At 42.6% G+C, this 22,031-nt stretch overlaps 1 protein-coding gene and 1 long non-coding RNA gene across 2 annotated transcripts in view; one reads left to right on the top strand and one right to left on the bottom strand.

Annotated features, from left to right (window-relative positions):
* CTR9 (CTR9 component of Paf1/RNA polymerase II complex) overlaps positions 1-6,031 on the bottom strand; it is a 29,310-nt gene extending 23,279 nt beyond the window's left edge. Inside the window, exons 1-4 of the mRNA XM_048855231.2 lie at positions 5,851-6,031; positions 2,951-3,049; positions 1,525-1,764; positions 797-914 (exon numbers count right to left, since the gene is read on the bottom strand). Of these exons, the coding sequence (XP_048711188.1) occupies positions 797-914; positions 1,525-1,764; positions 2,951-3,049; positions 5,851-5,895 (502 nt within the window). The 5' untranslated portion in view covers positions 5,896-6,031. The remainder of the gene's footprint in view (positions 1-796; positions 915-1,524; positions 1,765-2,950; positions 3,050-5,850) is intronic.
* LOC142072510 (uncharacterized) lies at positions 3,001-4,454 on the top strand. Its single transcript, XR_012668901.1, has 3 exons — positions 3,001-3,073; positions 3,182-3,271; positions 4,324-4,454. It is a non-coding gene; the product is annotated as an uncharacterized LOC142072510 (long non-coding RNA).
* Positions 6,032-22,031: the final 16,000 nt, after the last annotated feature.

Here is a 22,031-nt window from a genome sequence, read left to right as displayed (position 1 = left end):
TAAATCAGTCACAGGCCTAGGAATAAAAGAGAAATCTCCAGAGAGCCAAAGGAGGAGGGAGTGAGCAGACAGCCTGAAGGAGACATATCTGCCTAGTGAAAGTATAACTGTGCACCTGCCTGTTGGCTCTTCAGCCTACTGACCTTTCACAGCCCTGGGGGAAGGATAGGATTAAAAGAGGCCCACTCAGAAGCTGAGTGGTGCAGCCAGCCTTTGTTATCAGCACAGACCCTAGGAGGGCTGAGAGACTCCTGACCTATGGAGGGGTAGCCTATGGGAACACTCATACAGAAGCCTAGCAGAAGGGCTGTAGGAACCCTGAATCAAGGGGAACAAGGACTTGATTTCAGGGGGTAAAAACTAAATTGATACACTATAAGAGACATATTAAACATACATGACCGCACAGAGGAATCTCAATTTAAAATATTTTGACCTGGGAAGTTACTTCTTATAAGAGCCAAAAGGGAAAGAAAAGGTAGCACATCTGCAGAATCAAGCATGCTACAAGGGGGCATCCTGAGGGTATACATGGACATAACCACACAGGCATTAGCATACAGTTGTTGATAATATCTCCACCACCATAGCTTTCCTTTCTGCAGGCACTTCCTGAATCCATCTCAGGCTCTTAAATGCCTATTACCCCAAGACAGAGATCTCCCTTCTTTATTGCAAGGCCCATGTATGTCTCTCCTTACGAGAACCGGGACAGATTATGAACATGCATTTTCTACAAGTCCTAAATAGAGATGGAGACACTGGGTTTTTGCAGAGATATTCACAAAATTCTTACCAAGGAGGGCTGGAATATTATTTGGAGACTGGTTGAGCACAAAATGAAACTGTGCATCAGCCTGGTCCATTTTATCACCCTCCAGCAGACAGAAGCAGGCTCTTCCCAACAAGTGATTCTAGAGGAGAAACAGATTTCTAAGATATTATTCTTTGCATTTTTATACAAATACTAGGATTTTGTATTTGGGTCTTTCTTAAAAAAGTTATAAAAATCAGACTAAAGAAAAGAGTGCTAATGTACTACTTCAAACCTCATTTTGGTATTTTATGATGAATTTCATTCTCCTGCATCAAAGCCTGTGCAATACCAATGGCGAGACTGTAGGTTCCCACAATTAATTTCTACAAATCACGTACCACCAAAGTAGGAAGGTATATCGAGCAAAATGTTTCGGCCAACAACAACAAAAAAAGAATACAGAGGCATAGTTACATCAAGAAGCTTGAGCTAGGACCACTTTTATTCTGGGCAGTGCTACACAAGTGCCAATTTAATCCAAATGTTTGTGAAATCAGTAGTGTAACACACACTAATGAGGTTATAAGGGCCTGCTCAGTGGCTACCTTCCCTTTAGGGTACAATAATTAGGTATCTGCTTCCTTTCAAAAAATGTACTTTGAATCAGAGTTGGAGTATGGATACTATAACAAAGTTACAAACTAAGTTTAATGACACAGTTTATAGCTATGATTCTATGTATAAATGGACAATCTTTTTTTTTTTACCTGATCATACATGATAATTTTGTCAGCCATAGTATACAGCAGGGTAGCTTGTGTAATGAGCTCCTTCTTGTTGTCTTTATTCTTTTCCTTCCGTGCCTGCTGTACATAGTATGCTGCCAGAGTATCCAAGCATGTCATCTGATCTTTTTCATGGTCTCTATAATCCAAGTTACCATCTATTCGTGCAGCTTCCAACAGTTTCACAAAATCTTCTGTTTTTCCTTGTTTGTAATATTCCAACTATAAAAGCAAACATTTTAATACTACTTTTATAGCTATTCCACCATATTTTTTTTCCAGTTAAACCACAGATTTTCACTTACATTCTAATGTAACATGTTTCAATATAGCTCCATGAGTACTTTTTTCTTAGTACAAAAATCTTTCCACTGATGAATTACATACACAAATACAGCAGTTGTTAGAGCAGGTGCTCTGCTGTTCACAATCATTCATTCATACAAACACACACATGAAAAATTATTCAAAGATTAAATTGTTGGACAGTACACAAGTGATCAGCTGTGCCTGTCCAAAAGAGCACTGGGATCCTTAAGTGTTCAACTGGACAACCAGAGACTAAGCAAAACAAAAAAAGTCAGTTTGAAGCCTGTCTGCAATGTAACACGCCTGAGACTGCAGAACCTACTAGTAGTGTACGGTAGTCAGAAGAGGGTGAGCATCCTCATGTAGGACTTCAACCCCACCAGCTTCTGGTACAGAAGTGAGCATCCTACCAGTCAGGCTGCAATCATGCCAATGTAATTCATTACTCTCTCTAATGGAAACATACTTTTGGAAAACACCTTTGGAAATTTAGCCAAAGCATACAGAAGTTGAACTTTACAAGGAAAACGTTCAGACCATTTAATCCTAAAGTTCTATGTTGTTGATTCTTTTCACAGTCAGTCTTTTATGGCAATTTTTCCTCCATTCACTCTTTTCTTATTTATTAAAGCACTCCCATGGGAACTGTTCAGATCTCCCTTCCAGCCAGCATAAACTTGATAGGATAGTTCAGTGAATATTGCTAGCACTGATCTTGCCTCATTGTGATGCATAGCCTAGGTAGTGACGTCTGTGTTAATAAATTAAGAGGGATTTTTTATAAGCACAATCAAAGAGACAATTTTATTTTTCTTCAGTCACCAATGTATTTTTTCCACTATATTTGAACATCAGGACAATGTTTTTTACTTGGAAAAAACAAAGTTAAAACAAAATTAATGAAGTGTGCAATTTTTAAATATAGTAATAGAAGCAGCCAAAAATGGTATCAATTCATTACAAACCTCAAGTTGTAGAGCCTCTACCAATATTTGCAATATCAAAATTGATGTGAGAAATATCAGTGATCTAGAAGAATCATTTAATTTCTTCTGCTAACAAATGCAATATAGTAGAAATTATTTGCATAAATACTGACCGCTAAAGCAATCCATATGTGCAGCTGAGTATGTTCCTGTTTCAGGATACTTATAACTTCATCCCCCTCCGGTAACTGATCGAAGTCAAGCTCAATGACCTAAAAGCAACAATAATATTCATAGTAAGTGTTAACTCATGTTATCAATTTTTTAAAAGTTCCATTTAAAGTCTATATTTACAATATTTATAATAGAAACTCAACAGAAACCCTAATCCTCACTCTCTCCAGCATGCCAGAAGTTAGATTAGACAACCTGGAGACTGGATTTTCCACTTGAAGAGGTTCTCCAATAAGACCATCCCCCGAACAACATAGAAAGTAAGTATCTATGGGGTTGGGAGCAAATACTGCCCGCAGAGCACAAATGGCCACGGCCACAGAGATCAGCAGAAACTGGACATATTTCAGAGAGCAGAATATAATCCATTTTTTGCAGTCTGTGGGCAAAAGGAGAAAAGAATAAATCTGTCCTATCATTTATACAGCACTGACAATGTGCTCAGCAATGTAAATGACATAAAATGAGTCTCTCTCAAAGAGGTTATGATCCAGAAGACAAACATATGGAACGAAGGTTGGTCCAGCGGATAAAGTGCTAGCCTGAGACTCAGGGAAATCCAGGCTCAATTCCCTTCTATAAAACATAGGATTACTGTGTGACCCTAGGTAAGTCATTAGTGTCTTTGTGCCTCAATTCCCCATCTGTAAAATAGGGCTAATTCGTATATCCCTAAAAAGAAAAGGAGTACTTGTGGCACCTTAGAGACTAACCAATTTATTTGAGCATAAGCTTTCGTGAGCTACAGCTCACTTCATCACAGGAGTAATGTGAGATTGTGAGGCACTCAGATACTATGCAGCGAGGACCATACAAGTACCTAAAACAGAGAGCAAAACCTTTACTGAGCAGAAAATTGAGGCTGTAATCCACAATCCACTCTATACAGATATAATTAAATTGTAGAAACTGGATTTTGAGCTGGATATTGGGTACTGCAGTACCACTAACTGTAAATAAGAAGATAATGCCACATAAGACATGGCAATAACCCACACATGGATGCAAAAGAATAATATTTTGCAATTCAATAGCACTTTTCATTGACAAATACAGTAGATCTCTACTTTACAGCTACGGACACAGAGATTACATGATTTCCCCAAGGTCACAATGTAAATCAGTTGAAGAGCTGGAGATAGAACCTTTGTTTTTTATTCACAGTCCAGCCTCTATCAATGAGCCATGCGGTCCCCAGCATTACTTAGCTGCCTTACTAACTGAGATGAATGCTTTGTACCATACATACATTGATTTTAAGGCTAGAAGGAACTATTATGATAACTGAGTCTGACTTCCTACTTAAACACAGGCATAAAACCGTACCAGTAACTTCTGCATCAAGCCCATAACTTCTTTCTGAACTATGGGAACTCTTAGAAAGACAACCAGACTTGATTTTAAAGATCATAAGTGATGAAGAATCCACCACATCCCTAGGTAAACTGTTCTAGTGATTATGCTCACTGTCATGAATACATATCTTGCTTCAGCTTCCAACCACTGGATCTTGTTATGCTTTTTTTGCTAAATTAAAGTATTTTGTTCCAACTGCTGAACTACAGGAAAATAAAGTCATTTCTGATAATCTTCCAGTGTGTGTGTGGTGGTAGGAAGTGAGCAAATAAGCGTATAGGGGAAAAAGAAGAAAAACTGCACATTGTACTCTTACTGCAGTCTCTGGAGATTAATCCACAGACCAGCCTCCCAGATGGAAAGAAAAGTAAGTTTGTCTCATGTCACAAAAAAAGATGGCCCTCATTTCAAAGAGCAGTACTAAGATCACTTATCCTTGTGGACAACCACGGTGAAAGCAATTAATTTTGGGGGTGGAGGGGTGGAGGGCAGAGGAGATTAATACTTATGATTATACACATACATTACCTACAGAAAGCAAAACATACTGCCAAATTGGTGTCAAGTTTCAAACAAAGTAACAGCTAATTGTAGTGAAAGATTTTTTTTAAACAAGTACGTGAAAGTAGTATCTAGTAACAGAATATAACTGCTTCACCAGTTTAAGGATTCGTCTTCATACAAGTTTTGAACCAATATCAATTTTAAATTTGATTTAGTTATACTGGTGTAAACACCTGTGCAGCACTCTTAAATCTATATATCCCTATTGTCAGTTTAGTTTATGTTGGCAAGGAACCCATGTAACCCAACTTGATATAAAGCAGCTTTAAACTGAATTAGGAGTGTCCACACAGGGTTTTCCACCGATTTAAGCTGACTTTAAAACACACTTTTAGCTAACCTGACGTGACACAGAATTAGACAACATTAAGTTTAACTATGCCACGCTACAGCTGGACAGCACATGGGCAAATGAAAGTTACTAGTCGTCAGAGGAGTTCAGACTAAAGCCCTTAGTGGCTTTGTAAGAGGCTTCCATTTTTATGATTGAAGGTTATTATTGGGGGAACTAGGCCACCACTCTCTTCCTTGTGGTGCCTACGTGAAAACAACCAGCACAACGTGCAGCCCCGGGGCCTCGGCCGGCCGCATTTCCTAACAGCTGCTTTTCCTCCCTATGAAAACCGGCCAGGGACAACCCCGCTGCCCACCAAGGGGGGAGCAACAGGCCCGGGGGAGGGGGGGGGAGCGACAGGCCCGGGGGGAGTATTCAGCGGAGCGAGGACGACTCACAAGGCCCGTGTGTGTGGGGGGGTGGGTGGGGGGAGTCAGAGTTATTAGAGGCCATCACACACTCACACACACACACACTCACGCTCCCCGGGGCCAGCTCATGGCTGCGGGGCGGGGGACACCCCGCACAGCGCCAGGGGTCACCAGGGGGAAAGAACCAGGCCCGAGGCCGCCGCGTCCGCCTCACCTCGTCAGTGTCCCGGAGGGGGATCTCGATCGAGCCGCGTGACATGGTGCTGCCGGCGCTGGCCCCCGCCGGGCCGCTTCAGCCCAGCGCTGCTGCTGCTGCGACCTCCCGGGCGGCCGGCAGCCTCCGTCTCGCTCCCCGCCCGTCGCCTCGCGCACCCAACCCCCGTCACACACACGCCCTCTGACCCCGGAACGGCTCGGGCGGGAACGGCCCAACTTCAGCCCGCCTCCCCTGAGGCCCCGCCCCCGCCACTCCAGCCGCCGGCCGGCACCGAGCCGCCGCGCGCACAACCCGGTGACACTGAGCCACGCCCCCCTCGCCCCGGCCCGGGGCACCCGCCATTGCCCCGCGAGCAGCCCACGCGGGTCCGAGCCGCCCCGTGACCAGCAGCGCCCGCGCGGGGGGGAGGCCACGGTAATGGGGGTGTCGCCCCCTGGCTCCTCGACGGGGCCTGGCCGCGTTGGGAAACGGCATCGTGGTCAGCAGCCTGGCTTAGCGCCGGGGGCGGGCCGCCGTGTGGGAACCGTGTCAGTCTCCGCCGCCGCCGCTGGGTGCCCGAGCCTGCCAGGCCCGGGCTCCGGCGGGAACGGCTGCCGGGGCGGAAGGTTCATGTGTTCGGGGGGTAATTCGTCTCCAGCAGGAAGTGCCCTTGGTGTCGACTCGGTTGTAGTGACCTGCAAGTGCGTCGGTAGCGCTTATTTCCCCCAGGCGCCCAGTGTCAGGGCACGCCCGCCGAAGCGCTTCTTTGGGCCTCTGTCAGCTGCGTCCCCACTAGGAGGGTTTGCTGCTGGCAGAGCTGTTATGTGTGTTGTGTTATAGCACAACCTCTATGCAGCCGATGAAGTGAGCTGTAGCTCACGAACGCTCATGCTCAGATAAATTGGTTAGTCTCTAAGGTGCCACAAGTATTCCTTTTTGCGAATACACACTAACACGCCTGCTACTCTGAAGCACAACCTGTATGTGCCTCTTTAAGGGCATGTTCCTTTAACCCTTTCTCATGTAATTAGCATGGAGACACACAAGTAGACTGTTATTCGCTTGAGTAAGGCCTTATTATGTGATTAATGGTTGCAGGAGTTAGCCCTAAATTAGGCCCTGATTCTGCAGCTGACTGCACAGCAGACTCCTGTGCAGCACCCCATTAACTTCAAGGCCCTGATGAGATTTGTGTAGATAGGCTCCCATTCAAGTCCTCAAAGAATCTCTTTTTTTTAATCAAGATCTAATAAAGTATTCAACAACCTATTCCTATCATTGGGGGCAATAATTTGCCAATAAAAATGTTTATTCTTTGACGATATAAGTGATGCAATAATATTAATAAAATAATGTGTCCACATATACTGTACTGTACACAGGTATCACGCTGTGTACGTGCATATACCCACAACCACACTTGTGCTGTTGCTACACAGTGTTGGCTCTACCATTTCAGGGATGGTATCCCAGTGTGCTGTGCATCACTGCAGACTCCCTAGGAACTGCTTTGCTGTGTATTGTTGGTGCTATCTGCCCCACTATCATACATTTGCTGATGACAGTTCCTGCTCACCTCTCCCTCCTGCTAAATTGGGTGGAAGGCATGGAGCAACTGGATGATGGTCTGGTTCTGCTGCTGCTCCTTACTGCGGTACAAATGTTTACGTGGTGGCGTTGGCGATCGGCGAGATATAAGATGAAATCTGGGCTGAACTTTCTGACGTGCTGAAGGCAACCAACTATGAGGATGAATGACAATTCTTTCATGTCCCCTGGACAGATATGATGAATGCCAGTAATGGCAGAGGCCTGCATGGCTTTTTTAATTGTGTTTCATTGTTCTGTATATGAACCAAGCCATGAAGATGTTTATCTACCCATTTTCTGTGGTGTGCTTCTGCTGCTTTTAAAACTCCCAGTGCTTTCTGTGAGCGGATAATGTATTTTCCCCATTCCTCCCATGTAGCCTTAGGATTTTGGATATTTCTTAAACTGAGGCAGGGATTGTGGGTGTGGGATGAACAGAAAAGTGTTTGCAGTATGATAGCACCAGACAGCTACATCATTCCAATCCATGTTCTGTGAGTCACATGGCACAATACCGAATCTGCAAACATCTTTAGGAAGGAGGGTCCACACACAAGACAAGGAAATTATCACATTTATTAAAAGTAGTATATGGAACATGTAACTGAAATCAGGGAGGATTTGATTTAAATCAGATTGATTTTAATTATGATTTAAATCACTAGTCAGGAAGACCCGATTTAATTATGGATTTCTACATAAAAGTGCGTTCTGGTTGGTTGTTATAACCTTAATATATATTCTTCACAACTCAGAGGTAGATGTAGGTTTCATTTTTAGAAGGTACACACTATACATTTTTAAAGTGATTTATTTTGAAAACTTTTCAGATGAGTTTTACAGCTATATCAGAAAATGAATGATTGGTTATTTCATTTGCCAAAGGTATTTGAAGTAGATATTAATGAAGTCATTGGAAGGTGAACTATCTCCAATTCAACAGGTTAATCATTAATATTTGGAGGATTTTCTTGCCATGTTGTATTAGGAAGAGAACATCACCAGACAGACATTTAAATTGTTTTATTTAAATAAAACAACAATGTTATGTATTCTGGATTTTTTCTGCAACAGCAAACATATAATATTTTAACAAAACAAGCATATGAATTTATGAATTTAGTTAAATATTACGTTTTTTAAAATCAGGTTTGTTTTTGTTAAAATTGTTTTAAACTTAAATATTTAAATATATATATAAAAAAAGTAAATCGACTGACAGCCTGGTTAACATGAGAAACTTAAAATATTGGCTTCTGCACCTAACTCAGTTGTCTTCACCTTCATTTTCCTGTTTGTTTGTAATCTGGAAAAGAAAAACAAGCTTTCCCGCTTTTTCAGGTCCCAAACGATTTCTCAATTTGGAATGAATTAATCCAAAGGAAGAAAATATTCTTTCTACACTGGCAGAAGAAGCTACTGCTGTTAAAAGTGAGATTATCACTTCAACAGCCTCTGAATCCAAGTGCTTAAGTGGCTTCCACCAATTCACTGGTGTGACTTTCTTTAAAACATCATCAGCAAACATATATTTCTTGAATGGTTCACCTTTAGCTCTGAAGTTTATTGTAGTTGGCATTATGGAGGGATGATTGCTGGATGTCCATGTCATAGCCAACTCCTCTTCTTCAGCAGTTAAGGTTTGACCCTGGTACCGAGTATTGAGAATATTTGCAAGAAAATGAGCTGGAGATCATGCTTGTCCCATTTGTTTTTTTAATGCTTGTAATTTAATGCTTGTCATTGCATATTTCTCTTTATAAGATCTCACTCAGTTCCTTCCAAATTTCAACAGCATCAGCAATAAAACAGCTATTTCCCTGCATTTTGATCAGAGCTACAGAAATAGGCTTCAGGGTACTCAGCATGTGTTCAACATTTCTCTTAAGCCCAATGTTGAGAACTTTGGCTGTGACAGTGCCATCTATTTTTTCACGATTTTGCTCACAAACTGTCATTAGATTAGGCCAGTTCTTGATACAGTGCTCAAAACAGTCTATTAAGTTCCATCACATTTCTTGTGGGAGAGTTAGCTTGGTTCTTCCCACTTTTTTCAGAGCAGTTGCTGCAAAGTGGTTGTTATGGAAGTATTTTGCAATTTCAACAACATTAGCCTTTATTTCTGGAACACTGAAGTCTTTGGCTAGGAGGTGCATCAAATGAGCACTGCAACCGTATGTCATTAGCTTTGGACTCTTCTAAATTTCTTCTCATCTTGGATACATTTGCAGCATTGTCTGTGATCAAGTTGTGTACTAGACATTCGAATTTTTTTTCCACAGTTTGTTATAGCTCTTACTGCTACTTCTTGTAAGTATTCTGCTGTGTGTGTATTTCCTGATGTATCAATTGTTTCTGTAAGGAAGACATTCCCTTCTTCTGTTGTCACACAAGCACATACAACAGGATCGTTGTGGACGTTGCTCCACCCACCAAGACTCAGGTTAACAATTTCATCCTCTAGACCTTTGGCACACTTCTCAATTTCTCTTTCATACACTTTATCCAGCAATTTGCCTGCAACATCTGCTCTGTTGGGTGGACTGTATCCTGGTCTTAATGACTGAACCATGATAATGAAGTGTGGGTTCTCAATCATACGGAAAGGAGAATTTGTTGCATAAACAAACCGGGCAATTTTTTCATCAATTACCTCTTTTTGTAATCTGCTGGTTCTTATCACAAATTTATCTGTGGTTGTTTCTGGATGATGGGATTTTTTTTTTCTTTTTGCTACAGGTGATATACTGTGGCTAGGTGACATACATGATGTGACTGAAACACTGTGATTGGCAGATAATTCTGAAACTATAGAAAATGATGTTGATCTTGAAGGTGGATCGTCTTCAGAATCCTGTAGGTTGAGGATGGATTCTCCGAAACAAAATAAGCCAATGAACTTATTTAATTATTATTACCATACTGCTCATTTAATATTACTCATTGCATTCACTGACACTCGGTACTACTTTAAAGGTGAAATTGTAAAAGGAAGATCTGCCTATTTCAGCTATTTATTTTTTATCACAACTGCATCTAAAATGATAGTACCATAGAGTACCAAATATTTTTTGCTCAAACATGAGAATTCAAGAATAGTCCAGAAGGAAGACAGGCAGTCCTTAAGAAAGAAGTATGAAATAAAAAAGTTTACCAATCTGAAGATCTTACATGTTCAGACATGTTCATTTCATCATCTTCAGTGCAGCTTCCTCCTGAGAAGGAACATTTCTCATTATGTTGCTTCATTTGGGAAACCAGGCCTTGCATTTCTTTGCTGCACTGTTTGCATTTTGCACACATGCCTGTCTTACGTACAGATAGAGGAATGTCATTAAAATATTTGCAAACTGGGTCTCTTTTATGGCCTGCTGCCTTTATAGGTTTACCCTTGTAGTGAGAGAATGGTATGGTAGATCGCAAATCAATGAAGGCTACAATGAGAAAGACCTCAAGACTTCTGGAATATGCTGCTCAAACAGTTTCACTTTTGTTTCTGCTGCCTGTCCCTCCCTTCTCACATTTATCTCCAGATTTCTTCTTCTTGTCCAGATCTATTCCGCCCCCAACAATCTTCTATTCATTGAACTTTTTGAAACTTTGCACTTTTAGAGAGAGGTAAGGGATTGACTGTGTGTACACAAATTTGCAGAGGGACAATAGGGTTGAGGTCTGTTATCTCTCACCTCTATATATTATTTATTTATTTAAAAACATTTTTGCTGTTAACAAGCGTGTTACCCCTGGAAACAAATCCACAGTTTGAGAACTGCAAAACTAAGTATCTCTGATGGTATCTTCTAGACTGAGCACTGAGTCCCATTGGGTAGATAGAAAGATTAACCTAAATAATCTATACAGAAGTCTGTGGAACTCCATAAAATTGGATCCCTAATCCTTGAACTATTGGAACTCATTTACAAAACTTTTCTTAAACATTAGAAAGGTTTTTTCCTCAAAAAGCATTTTATTAAAACAATCTGATTTAAGTAAAAAAAAATCCAATTTTTTTTATTTAAAAAAAATAATTTATTTTTATCCATCGTGACTGAAATATTTTTAAAAGGAAACATCAACCAAGAAAACATAACGGGGCCTGGGGAAGAGGCATGGAGGCCAGGGATGCCAAAATACAAGTTTGCCCAGCGTGCCATTTTCCCTAAAGCCAGCCCTGCAGCTAAGTCTTGGCTGTAGAATATGTGCTATGGGTTATTCTGATATGAGGCTCCCTCAGTCCCTCCTGTTGAAGCTGTTGGACTCTGGATAAATGATGAAAAAGTGGTTGGAGCAGGGGGACTGGACCTGCGATCTCCCACTTCCTAGGTGGGTGCTCTAACACCTAGACTACAGGGTAAGTCTCACAGTTTTTCTTTCTCTCTTTGGGCCAGGGAGCAGCTAACCTCTGGGCTAAAGGTTATAGGGTGGGAACCAGCACCACCACCACATCCTTTGGCCAGATTCTGAATGGGGCCCAATCCAGCTGGTAACTTCTGTGCACAGCTTAAGTGGACAAATGCCTGTCTTTCCCTGGTTTGTGAATTGCTCTTGGGTTTAGGTGAGAGATAGGTGTCCGAACACTTAGAGTGAGGCAGCAGTGGACATGCTCAGATGCAGAAACTTAGGTCTGATCTACACTCAAAAGCTTGGTCAAAATAGGGTGCTCATTGGTGTGAAAAATTCACAGCCTGGAGCAGTGTAGTTATTAATCCCACTTAACCTCATTGTAGATGCAGCTAGGTCGACAGAAGAATACTTCTGAGTTCCACTATAGTGCTCATAGTCGTAAGTGGCTAAGGACTTTTACTCTGAAAAGATAGATACCAAATGAATTTAGGAGCCTACAGGGTTCAGCAAGAGTTTTGTGGATCATAGTAGAGCCAAATCTGCGTCTTAGGCACCTAAACTCAAGACATAGGCCTAAATCTAGGATTTAGGCACCTAAGTACTTTTATGCATCCCACCCTTACAGCCATGAGTAGTATTTGAGACAAGCCATATCAGTAAGCACTACCCTCATTAGTGTTTGCAGGCTTGAGTCCTATGGTAGTTTCTATAATATTTCTCAAAGAGATCTGTAGAGAAATTGAAATGCAGACATAAAAAGACATAATATTTTTCTTAATTGCAACCCATGAGTTTGATCTTGTGATCTTTATTCAGACACAACACCAATTTACTTAGGCCCTGATTTTGCCACTGTGTTGCTTGAATCTCTGTGGAGCCCCTTGCTCCATGCAGATGCAAGAATCCACCTGTGAAGAACAAATTGCAGGATTGGGCTCTTAAATTGCTATTTTGCCTCAATTACAACTGCAAGATCAGCTCAATGTACACAATAAAGGCACTGGAGTTTCAGTATAAAGTATACACTGGGTGGTAATTTACTATACAAGAGCGGCTACAGTCATTAGTTTTGAAGCAGTATTGAAGGAACAAAAAGACAAGGCAAAAAACTACTTTTACTGTGAAGAGAATCATAAGGATCAGTTAAAAGAATACCGTTTTTTGAATATATTTATTTCAAGGAAAAACGTATTTCATATATAACAAGGGAGTCTACCTCCCCTTACATGTGTATGTCAGTTGAAATAGATATGTTAAAATAATTTAATTTTGAACAGAATTATAAACTAATTGGTTTCTACTGTTTTCATTTGCATTATCTTATTAATTCCTAGGCAAGTGGTGCATCTGATCATTATAAGGAGGTTCATTTTGTTTCATAATAGAGGGAGAATGGAAACTGACCCTCTAAGAAAAAAAGGTAAACATTCTGATTTGAACTTTAACCAGTGCATTTTAATCAATATGGATTCTGGGTCAGATACTTTTTCAGAAGATATACATCTATCACCAGAGAATAGTAACTCCCTATTGAAAGACTCTGCTGAAACTTCAGAACCTGTGTTAGACCTCCCTGTGTTTTTTACCACTGAAAGTAAGTGTGCAAATTTTTTTGAAGTGTGACAAGTTCTGATTGCAGGTATAGGGCTCTCTTGTATCATGGAGGCATTGCCCTATGTTTGGGGCTTGGAAGAGTAAGAAGTCTTCCCAGAGCTTTTCCAGTTTAGACAACTTCTGCCCCATCCACAATATGGTGTGGTGCACATAGGGGCTGGAACTAGGGGTGCTGCTGCACCCCCTGACTTGAAACCCTTATCACTCCCTCTTCATTAAAACAAATGTTAAAACATTGTGTAGTGCTCTAATTTCTAACAGCACTGGCTTGCTCTTTCTTTTGGGTGCAGTTTAAGGTTGTTAACTTTGATTGATTGTTTTAAAAACTATATGAATTGGGGCCTAACTATTTGAGACCATCTCTCTCTCAATGAGGGGCTACTGCAGTTGGGGTCAGTAAGGTTGCCCAAGTTAACAAGCCCTAATTTAAAACATCTGGGTGCTGTTGGATGGTGGAATTTTCATCTTTTGCTGTTCTGATAGAGCAGGCAACTATTGGCTTCTAAAACATAATACAAGTTAAATCTTTTCTCAAGGGTTTGATAGAGCAGGGGTGGGCAAACTTTTTGGCCTGAGGGCCACATCTGGGAATAGAAATTGTAGGGTGGCCCATGAATGCTCACAAAATTTGGGTTGGGATGCGAGAGGGGGCTCTGGGTGGGCGAGTAGGGTGCGGGGGGTATGAGGGCTCTGGGGTGAGGCTGGGGATGAGGAGTCTGGGGTACAGGAGGGTACTCTGGGCTGGGACCGAGAGGTTCGGTGGGCAGGAGGGAGATCAGGGCTGTGGCAGGGGGTTGCAGTGTGGGAAGGGGTGCAGGCTCTAGCTGGGAGTGCGGGCTCTGGGGTAGAGCTGTGGATGAGGGGTTTGCGGTGCAGGAGGGTGCTCTGGGATGGGATCATGGGGTTCGGAGGGTGAGGAGGGATCAGGGCTGGGGCAGGGGGTTGGGGCACGGGTGGGAGGCTCAGCAGTGCAGGCTCTGGGTGGCATTGACCTCAAGCCGTTTCCAAAAACAGTGGCATGTCCCTTCTGTTCCTATGCGGAGGCATGGCCAGGCAGCTCTGCACGCTGCCCCATCTGCAGGTGCCACCCCTGCAGCTCCCATTGACTGGAGTTTCCGGCCAGTGGGAGCTGCAGGGGTGGCACTTGGGGTGGGGGCAGTGTGCAAAGTGGAACCCCCTGGCTGTCCCTATGCATGGGAGCCAGAGAGAGGACATTCCACTGCTTCTGGGAGCTGCCTGGAGTGGCTCCTGACCCTGCTCCCCGGCTGGAGTGCTGGAGCGGGGCCATGCCACTGCTTCCGGGAGCCGCGTGGAGTGGCCCCCGACCCTGCTCCCCAGCTGGAGCACCGGAGCAGGGTAAGCCTCAGACCCTGCTCCTCAGGAGGAGCTTGAGGGCCAGACTAAAATGGCTGTTGGGCCAGATCCGGCCCGTGGGCAGTAGTTTTCCCACCCCTTTGTTAGAGAATGTGATGGCTGGGGTTGGAAGAGACTGCTTTTGGGATTTTTTCCTTTTCTTTATGAGACTTGGGGAAAATAGGTTAAAAGTGATATGTTTTTATTAAATGGTGGGTATGTGTCCTGAAGCCATAACATAAAATATATTTTTAACTTATAATTTTTCTGTTTAGGAAATGCTAGTACTGCTGTCAATGAAGGCATAGTTAATAATATAGTAAAAGTTGCTGGTTACTTAGAAGATGATTTGATCAATATTACTTTTGAAGCTTGCAACCTTAAGGAAACAGGTACTCTTGTTCTACTGGTACTGAATCAAAATAGGACAGGTAAACATATACTAAACTGTGCTCCATATCATTGCTTTTTCTACAGGACTAGTTCCTGCTTCTGTTTTTATAAAATATTTGGAAGATGTGACAGGACAGAGCCATGAGAAATGCAGATTATTAATCCTCTACAATATGTTAGACCCTAAAAGGCAGAATAGCTTTATTGGTAGCATGAAATGTTTCTCTACTATAAAAAGCTGGATTGCCACATGCTATCAGGACTGGTAACTAAGTTTGGTTTGGTTTTTGTTTTTTTTTTTTTTTATTCAAGCTGTTTTGACTTGGTTATATTTGATTTGTATGCATGATGGATCTGATACTGAAGTCAGTGGGTGTTTTGCCTCAGTGAGGTTCTTTAGTAAGCTTTGGGGACATACTCTATAAGAAACAAATGTGAATGTTTGAAAATGAAGGAATGATAGTTTTATGGTTAAGGCACAGCATTCGATGGGGATAGCTGGCTTCTGTCCTATCTGTTCCATTGACTTCCTGTGGCACATAGGCAAGTCACTTAGATCTAAATCCACACCTAAGTACCTGGCCTGCTGACTTAGATAAAGCTCTGTCTTGTCATCTGTTTTATCTGTTCCCCACAGCTACCCATCTACCTGCACAGAAGAGGGAGTAGCAGCCTTATGTGGGTTCCTCCCCATTTGTACTGTGACCTGTAGGGAAAGTAGCTTCACTTCATGCCCTCTTACCCCTCTTCACAGGCTAGGAAGAGCAAGAAACAATGTATTTCTGACTAATTATAGACCAAATCTCTCACCTATGGTGTTTGATATAATTCTGAAAACTACAGGAAGCAAACTTTCCCACAAAGAAGAAAGGAAGATCGGTGCAGTGTTTATTTTGATCTTTTTAAATAGATGGACTTCTAACACTTTCTAAATTCAGTATTTTAGATGATGAAGTTGATGAAAATAGGTCAACAAGTAAAAGAAACATGCATAAAAATAGTAACTCTCTCTTTGGTCTTGCATGTTCGATAGAATGTCAAGCACATTTTGGGCATTACTGTCATATGCTATAAATAATAAGCTTTATTGCATGTCAGTTTTGCTGCACATAATTTATAACATTTGATTAGGTACTTAAAACACTTAACTATTTTATGAGTGACACGTTAAAGCTGTAAATCTCTCTCCTGCTTTCAAGGAGGAAATACATCATTCCTATCTGAAGAAGATTATGAGGAATTCCAGGGAACAGCAGAGGACATATATGTTGCCTATAGTGTATTGTTTAGAATGTGTGCCTGATTGCCGTGGGGTGGTCAATTATTTCTTTTAGCCATCTTCATGTCTTTTTTTGTTGTTGTTGTTTTTTTTGCCTATTTTGTGGGTATTTATAATGTTACCCATGCCTTAAAAATGTATCTTCTATTCCTGACATGTTCCTATTTAAAATGGCAGAGCATAATAAAAAATAGGGCCAAACCCTACTGGTCTTAGTTAGGCAAAACTCCTATTGGGATTTGGCCCACATTACGCTGAATATACACTACATATATCAGCATTATTTGAAAACTGCATCTTAAGATCATGTTATCATCTAGAAAAAGAGCAGTTTGGTAATAGCGAATAGTACCTTAAGTGTGTGTGTTTTACATATATATATACACACACTGTGTATGTCTCTGTCTGTCTCTCTCTCTAAATTGGTTACATTCACTGCTGGAGTTACTCCATTGAAATCAACATAGTTAACCCAGAGATGAATTTGTCCAACTGCACATAGTTGGAAGGGTTTTCATTTAACTTTAGATTCAAATCTACCTCTGCTGACCTTGAATATTTTTTACATAAACCCCTTTGTTCTAGAAAACTAAATGTTGTTGTTTTCAATGCATAGTTTTCCCCTAATTAGGGCTCCTTTTGTGCCTTATAAGTGAACTAACTCTCTCTCTCTCTTTCATCTAACTTACCCAGATAAAAATATATATATACACACACACTTGAGATTGCATAGCTCACAGATCCAGCTGGATTGCCTCTTCTGTGGAAAAATCCCATGAGAAATGTTCAAGGGAAGGAAATTTCCACAAGAATGATTTTTAATGTCTTCTACTGTTTTTATTGTGAGAGACAGATGAGCACAGGCCACGGGTAGCAAGCACCTGTATCCAAATTTGGTAGAGTCCCAGCGTCCCCACCTAGCTCCCCATAGGTGCTGACTTTCGTTTTTTGCCAGTGGGTGCTTTTGAAGAGGGATGTGTATTTGGGGGGGCACTCTGCCAGTTTTGGGGGGAGCCTATTTTCAGCATATTTATACATTTGTTTCATTTTCTAGTTATTGAATGTGACTGTCATTGGTATCTTTACTAATTTAATAATGATTCAATTGTTATGAATTACATAATTACATTATCATGAATTACAGTATATTAAGATCATTGCAATCACCTACAAGCTGTCTTCACTAACATCCCAGTTTAAAGACATTATGTGTCACTGTAGCTTTCTGGATGAAACTGTCAGCAACCTTATTTACATCTAGGTTCTGTGGTATGATTTTGATGCACATTAAGGACAGCTACATTATTCAGTTGCGTGTGTCCCATGAATGGCTGGAGATAATTTTTAAGTCTTCTGAAGCAAGAGAATGAGCATTCCACAGTTCAGGATGACACAAACATAGTGAGAAGGATTCTTATGAATTTTCAGTACTCTGGAAACATAGTGCTTCTAGAGTACTGCAAATGACTCCAAGATTTTTCTTTGATTTAGGCACCATTTTGTATGTATTGTTGGGATTATATTTTGCTACATGCATTACTTTGCATTGAACATTGATTTTCATCTGCCATTTTGTTGCCAAGTCACCCAATTTTGTGAGATCTCTTTGTAACTCTTTGCAGTCTCTTTTAGACTTGAATAATTTTATATCTTTTTGCAAACTTTGCTACCTGTTTACCCCTTTTTGCAGATCATTTATGAATACGTTGAACAGCACTTATCCCAAACCCGTACAAGTCCGGATGAGCGGGGGAGTCACCTCTATTTACTTCTCTCCATTCTGAAAATGGACCATTTATTCCTCGAAAAGTTGTTTCCTTTCTTTTAACTGGAGTGCCTGGGAATGCTTTTAGGATCCTCTAATGATCTTTAGCAACTTAATTTAATGGCAACCCTTTTATCTTAATCACTCTGCCTCTGTTTATAAACAAACTCCCTGTCCCAAGGGCAGAAGTTGTTAGCAGCACAGAGCTCCTCAGATTCCACACTCAAGCTCTGCTTCCAGGGTGCTGAGGGGGTGCCTATGCAGCTCCCTAGGACCTGTAGGAGGGGAATTTTGCAGAAAAACAAAGCCTGAGGCTATATTTTCTTTTCCAGGGAAATCTGTGGATGGAGGGCAGAGGGAGCAAACATATTGTTCACCATAGGCGCTGATTCCGTGGGTGCTCTGGGGCTGGAGCACCCATGGGGAAAAGTGGTGGGTGCTCTGCACCCACCGGCAGCTCCTCAACCCGCCTCCCAGCCCCAGCTTGCCTCCGCTCCGCCTCCTCCCTTGAGCGTGCCGCCATGTCCTGCTTCTCCCTCCTCTCTCCCTCCCAGCGCTTGCGCCGCAAAACAGCTGTTTCACGTGGTAAGCGCTGGGAGGGGGGAGGAGGAGGAGGAGGAATGCGGTGCACTCGAGGAAGAGGTGGGGCTGGGGTGGGGATTTGGGCAGGGGTCCAATAGGGGCAGGGAGGGGGTGGAGTCTGGGGCGGGGCCAGGTCGCGAGTGCCCACTGGCGCCAATGAAGGTTGGCACCGGTGTTGTCCACCCTATGTCCTCCCAGGCTTTTCTCCCACCTGGTGCAGTCTCCACTCCTTCCCCATGTGGGCCTCAATCTAATGAGCACCCACCACAGAGTTGTGGGAAGGAGGAGCAGTGTAGTAGAGGAGACTGAAGTTACTTTTCCTCCTCTATGCATCTGTCATAAATATAAAGGGAAGGGTAAACCCCTTTGAAATCCCTCCTGGCCAGGGGAAAGCTCCTCTCACCTGTAAAGGGTTAAGAAGCTAAAGGTAACCTCGCTGGCACCTGACCAAAATGACCAATGAGGAGACAAGATACTTTCAAAAGCTGGGAGGAGGGAGAGAAACAAAGGGTCTGTGTCTGTCTGTATGCTGGGTCTTTGCCGGGGACAGACCAGGAATGGAATCTTAGAACTTTTAGTAAGTAATCTAGCTAGGTATGTGTTAGATTATGATTTCTTTAAATGGCTGAGAAAAGAACTGTGCTGAATAGAATAACTATTTCTGTCTGTGTATCTTTTTTGTAACTTAAGGTTTTGCCTAGAGGGGTTCTCTATGTTTTTGAATCTAATTACCCTGTAAAATATCTACCATCCTGATTTTACAGGGGGGATTTCTTTATTTCTATTTACTTCTATTTTTTATTAAAAGTCTTCTTGTAAAAAACTGAATGCTTTTTCATTGTTCTCAGATCCAAGGATTTGGGTCTGTGGTCACCTATGCAAATTGGTGAGGCTTTTTATCCAACATTTCCCAGGAAAGGGGGGGTGCAAGTGTTGGGAGGATTGTTCATTGTTCTTAAGATCCAAGGGGCTGGGTCTGTAGTCACCTAGGCAAATTGGTGAGGCTTTTTACCAAACCTTGTCCAGGAAATGGGGTGCAAGGTTTTGGGAAGTATTTTGGGGGGAAGGACGCGTCCAAACAGCTCTTCCCCAGTAACCAGTATTAGTTTGGTGGTGGTAGCGGCCAGTCCAAGGACAACGGGTGGAATATTTTGTACCTTGGGGAAGTTTTGACCTAAGCTGGTAAAGATAAGCTTAGGAGGTTTTTCATGCAGGTCCCCACATCTGTACCCTAGAGTTCAGAGTGGGGGAGGAACCTTGACAGCATCTGTCTGCAGTGCAATATGAGGTGTGATTACAGCTTGAGTAGCTTTTCCTCATGACTAATGCAGCAGCACAGACTTCGGTGTGGGTAAGCAATGTATTTGCATGGCTTTTGTGATCGCATGCTAGTGCATGTCTGTCTACCTGAGCTGCAGTCACACCTCAAATGGCAATACTGATGTACCCTTTTGCGGGAAAGAGGAAATGAGCTGGGTCTGAAAAAGGCCCAAGTGACGAGAACTGCAAAAACATCAAGTTCCTCCTATTCTTTCTCCCTCCTGAATGTGGAAATTACTGTAGTAAAATTGCCAACATAAAATAAAACTTCCAGTAATAACACCTACTTCTTATATAGTGCTTTTTATCGGTAGATCTCAAAGTGCTTTACAAAAGAGGCAAGTGTCATTATCCCCATATTACATATGGGGAAACTGAGACATAGAGATGAAGTGACTTTCCCAAGGTCACCCAATAGAAAGGGGGAAGAGCTGGGAATAGAATCCAGATATCCTGACTCCCAGTTTAGTGTCTTAGTTGATAGAGCACTGAACTGTTTATATTGAAGCGATGGACTTGTGTCTAATATTAACTTATCCTATTGATTTACATTTATTCTTCCCCTTGGCCTTAACATTTTTCACATTTAAAAATATAACCACTTTTAAATATTGGGACTTGTACACTACATCCAATAAGTAATGGTTAAAAGATGAAAATCTGCCCTTTTTCACCAGTTCAGATTTTGTCCAGGTCAGTATAGTGGCATATGGGGGAGGGGAGAAATTATCCTCCCTTGAAGACGGTGGTCACTAACCCATCGATTGTGATCGACTGGTCGATCCTGGAGCCTCTGCCAGTAGATTGTGATCTCTGGGCCACTAGCAGTGGGTCTCAGGCATGCTGCCTGCCCACCTGCCTTGGTCCCACGCCGCTCCCAGAAGCGGCTGGCTGCTGGTACATTTCTGCAGCCATTGGGGGGCGGGGGAGCAGGAGAATGAGGGGGCTCTGCATGCTGCCCCAGCACTGTCCCTGCAGCTCCCATTGGCTGGGAACCAGCCAGGCAGCAGGCAGGCAGCCTGCCTGAGCCCTTCTGTGCAGCCAGCCAGGAGCTGAATGTAGTAAGTGCCTCCCAACCACACCCCCTCCCCTACCCCAACCCCCTCCTGCAGCCTGGATCCCCCCTGCACCCAAACTCCCTCCCAGAGCCCACACTTCTCTCCTACACCCGGCTCTCTGCCCCAGCCTGGAGTCCCCTCCTGCAGCAAACTCCCTCCCAGAGCTTGCACCCCTCACTCCTGCACCCCAACCCCCTGCACCCGGCTCAGCCAACCCACAGTTGAGAATATTACACTGATTTGTGACAATCCCTGAAGGATTTTGGATCTATAAACTACAAATGACACTAATAAAAAGTAAAAGTCATGAAATATCCAGTGGATTCTAAGAGACTAAGTGCAGTGTGACAATAATGATTCCTGCACCCCAACTCCTTGCCCCAGGCTCAGCCTGGAGCCCCCTCCCACACTCTGAGCCCTGTGGCCCCAGCCCAGACCCTGCACCCCTCCACACACCCCAACCACCTGCCGCAGTCTAGTGAAAGTGAATGAGGGTGTAGGAGAGTGAGCAAGGGTGGGGGGGAATGGAGTGAGTGGGGTGGGGCCTTGGGGAAGGGGCAGGGTAGATCCTGGGGTTGATTTTTTTAAATTCAAAAAGTGATCTTGTGCGTAAAAAAAAAAAAAAAAAAAAAAAAAAAAAGGTTGTACACCACTGCTTTACGATAGGGTTCAAATTAAATTTAGGTTCCGTTTCCCCAAAATATATGTACTAAAGAGGTACTTTTTCTTTTTCTTGGTAAAGGGGATTTGACTCCTTAACCAGCAATGTTGAAGACTTAAAGGACGTGAATTGGAAATTAAATGGACAAATACAGGGTATGCAGAAAGCAATGGAAGTACTGGATGAAACCTGTCTGCAATTGGCAGATGAAATTGCAGAGCTGAACTGCAGACTAACAAG

This window comes from Caretta caretta, chromosome 6 (genome assembly GCF_965140235.1).
Source record: "Caretta caretta isolate rCarCar2 chromosome 6, rCarCar1.hap1, whole genome shotgun sequence".
In the NCBI taxonomy this organism is placed as follows: Eukaryota; Metazoa; Chordata; order Testudines; family Cheloniidae; genus Caretta; species Caretta caretta.
The sequence above is the reverse complement of the archived record's forward strand: the minus strand, read 5'-3'. Positions and strand labels throughout refer to the sequence as shown.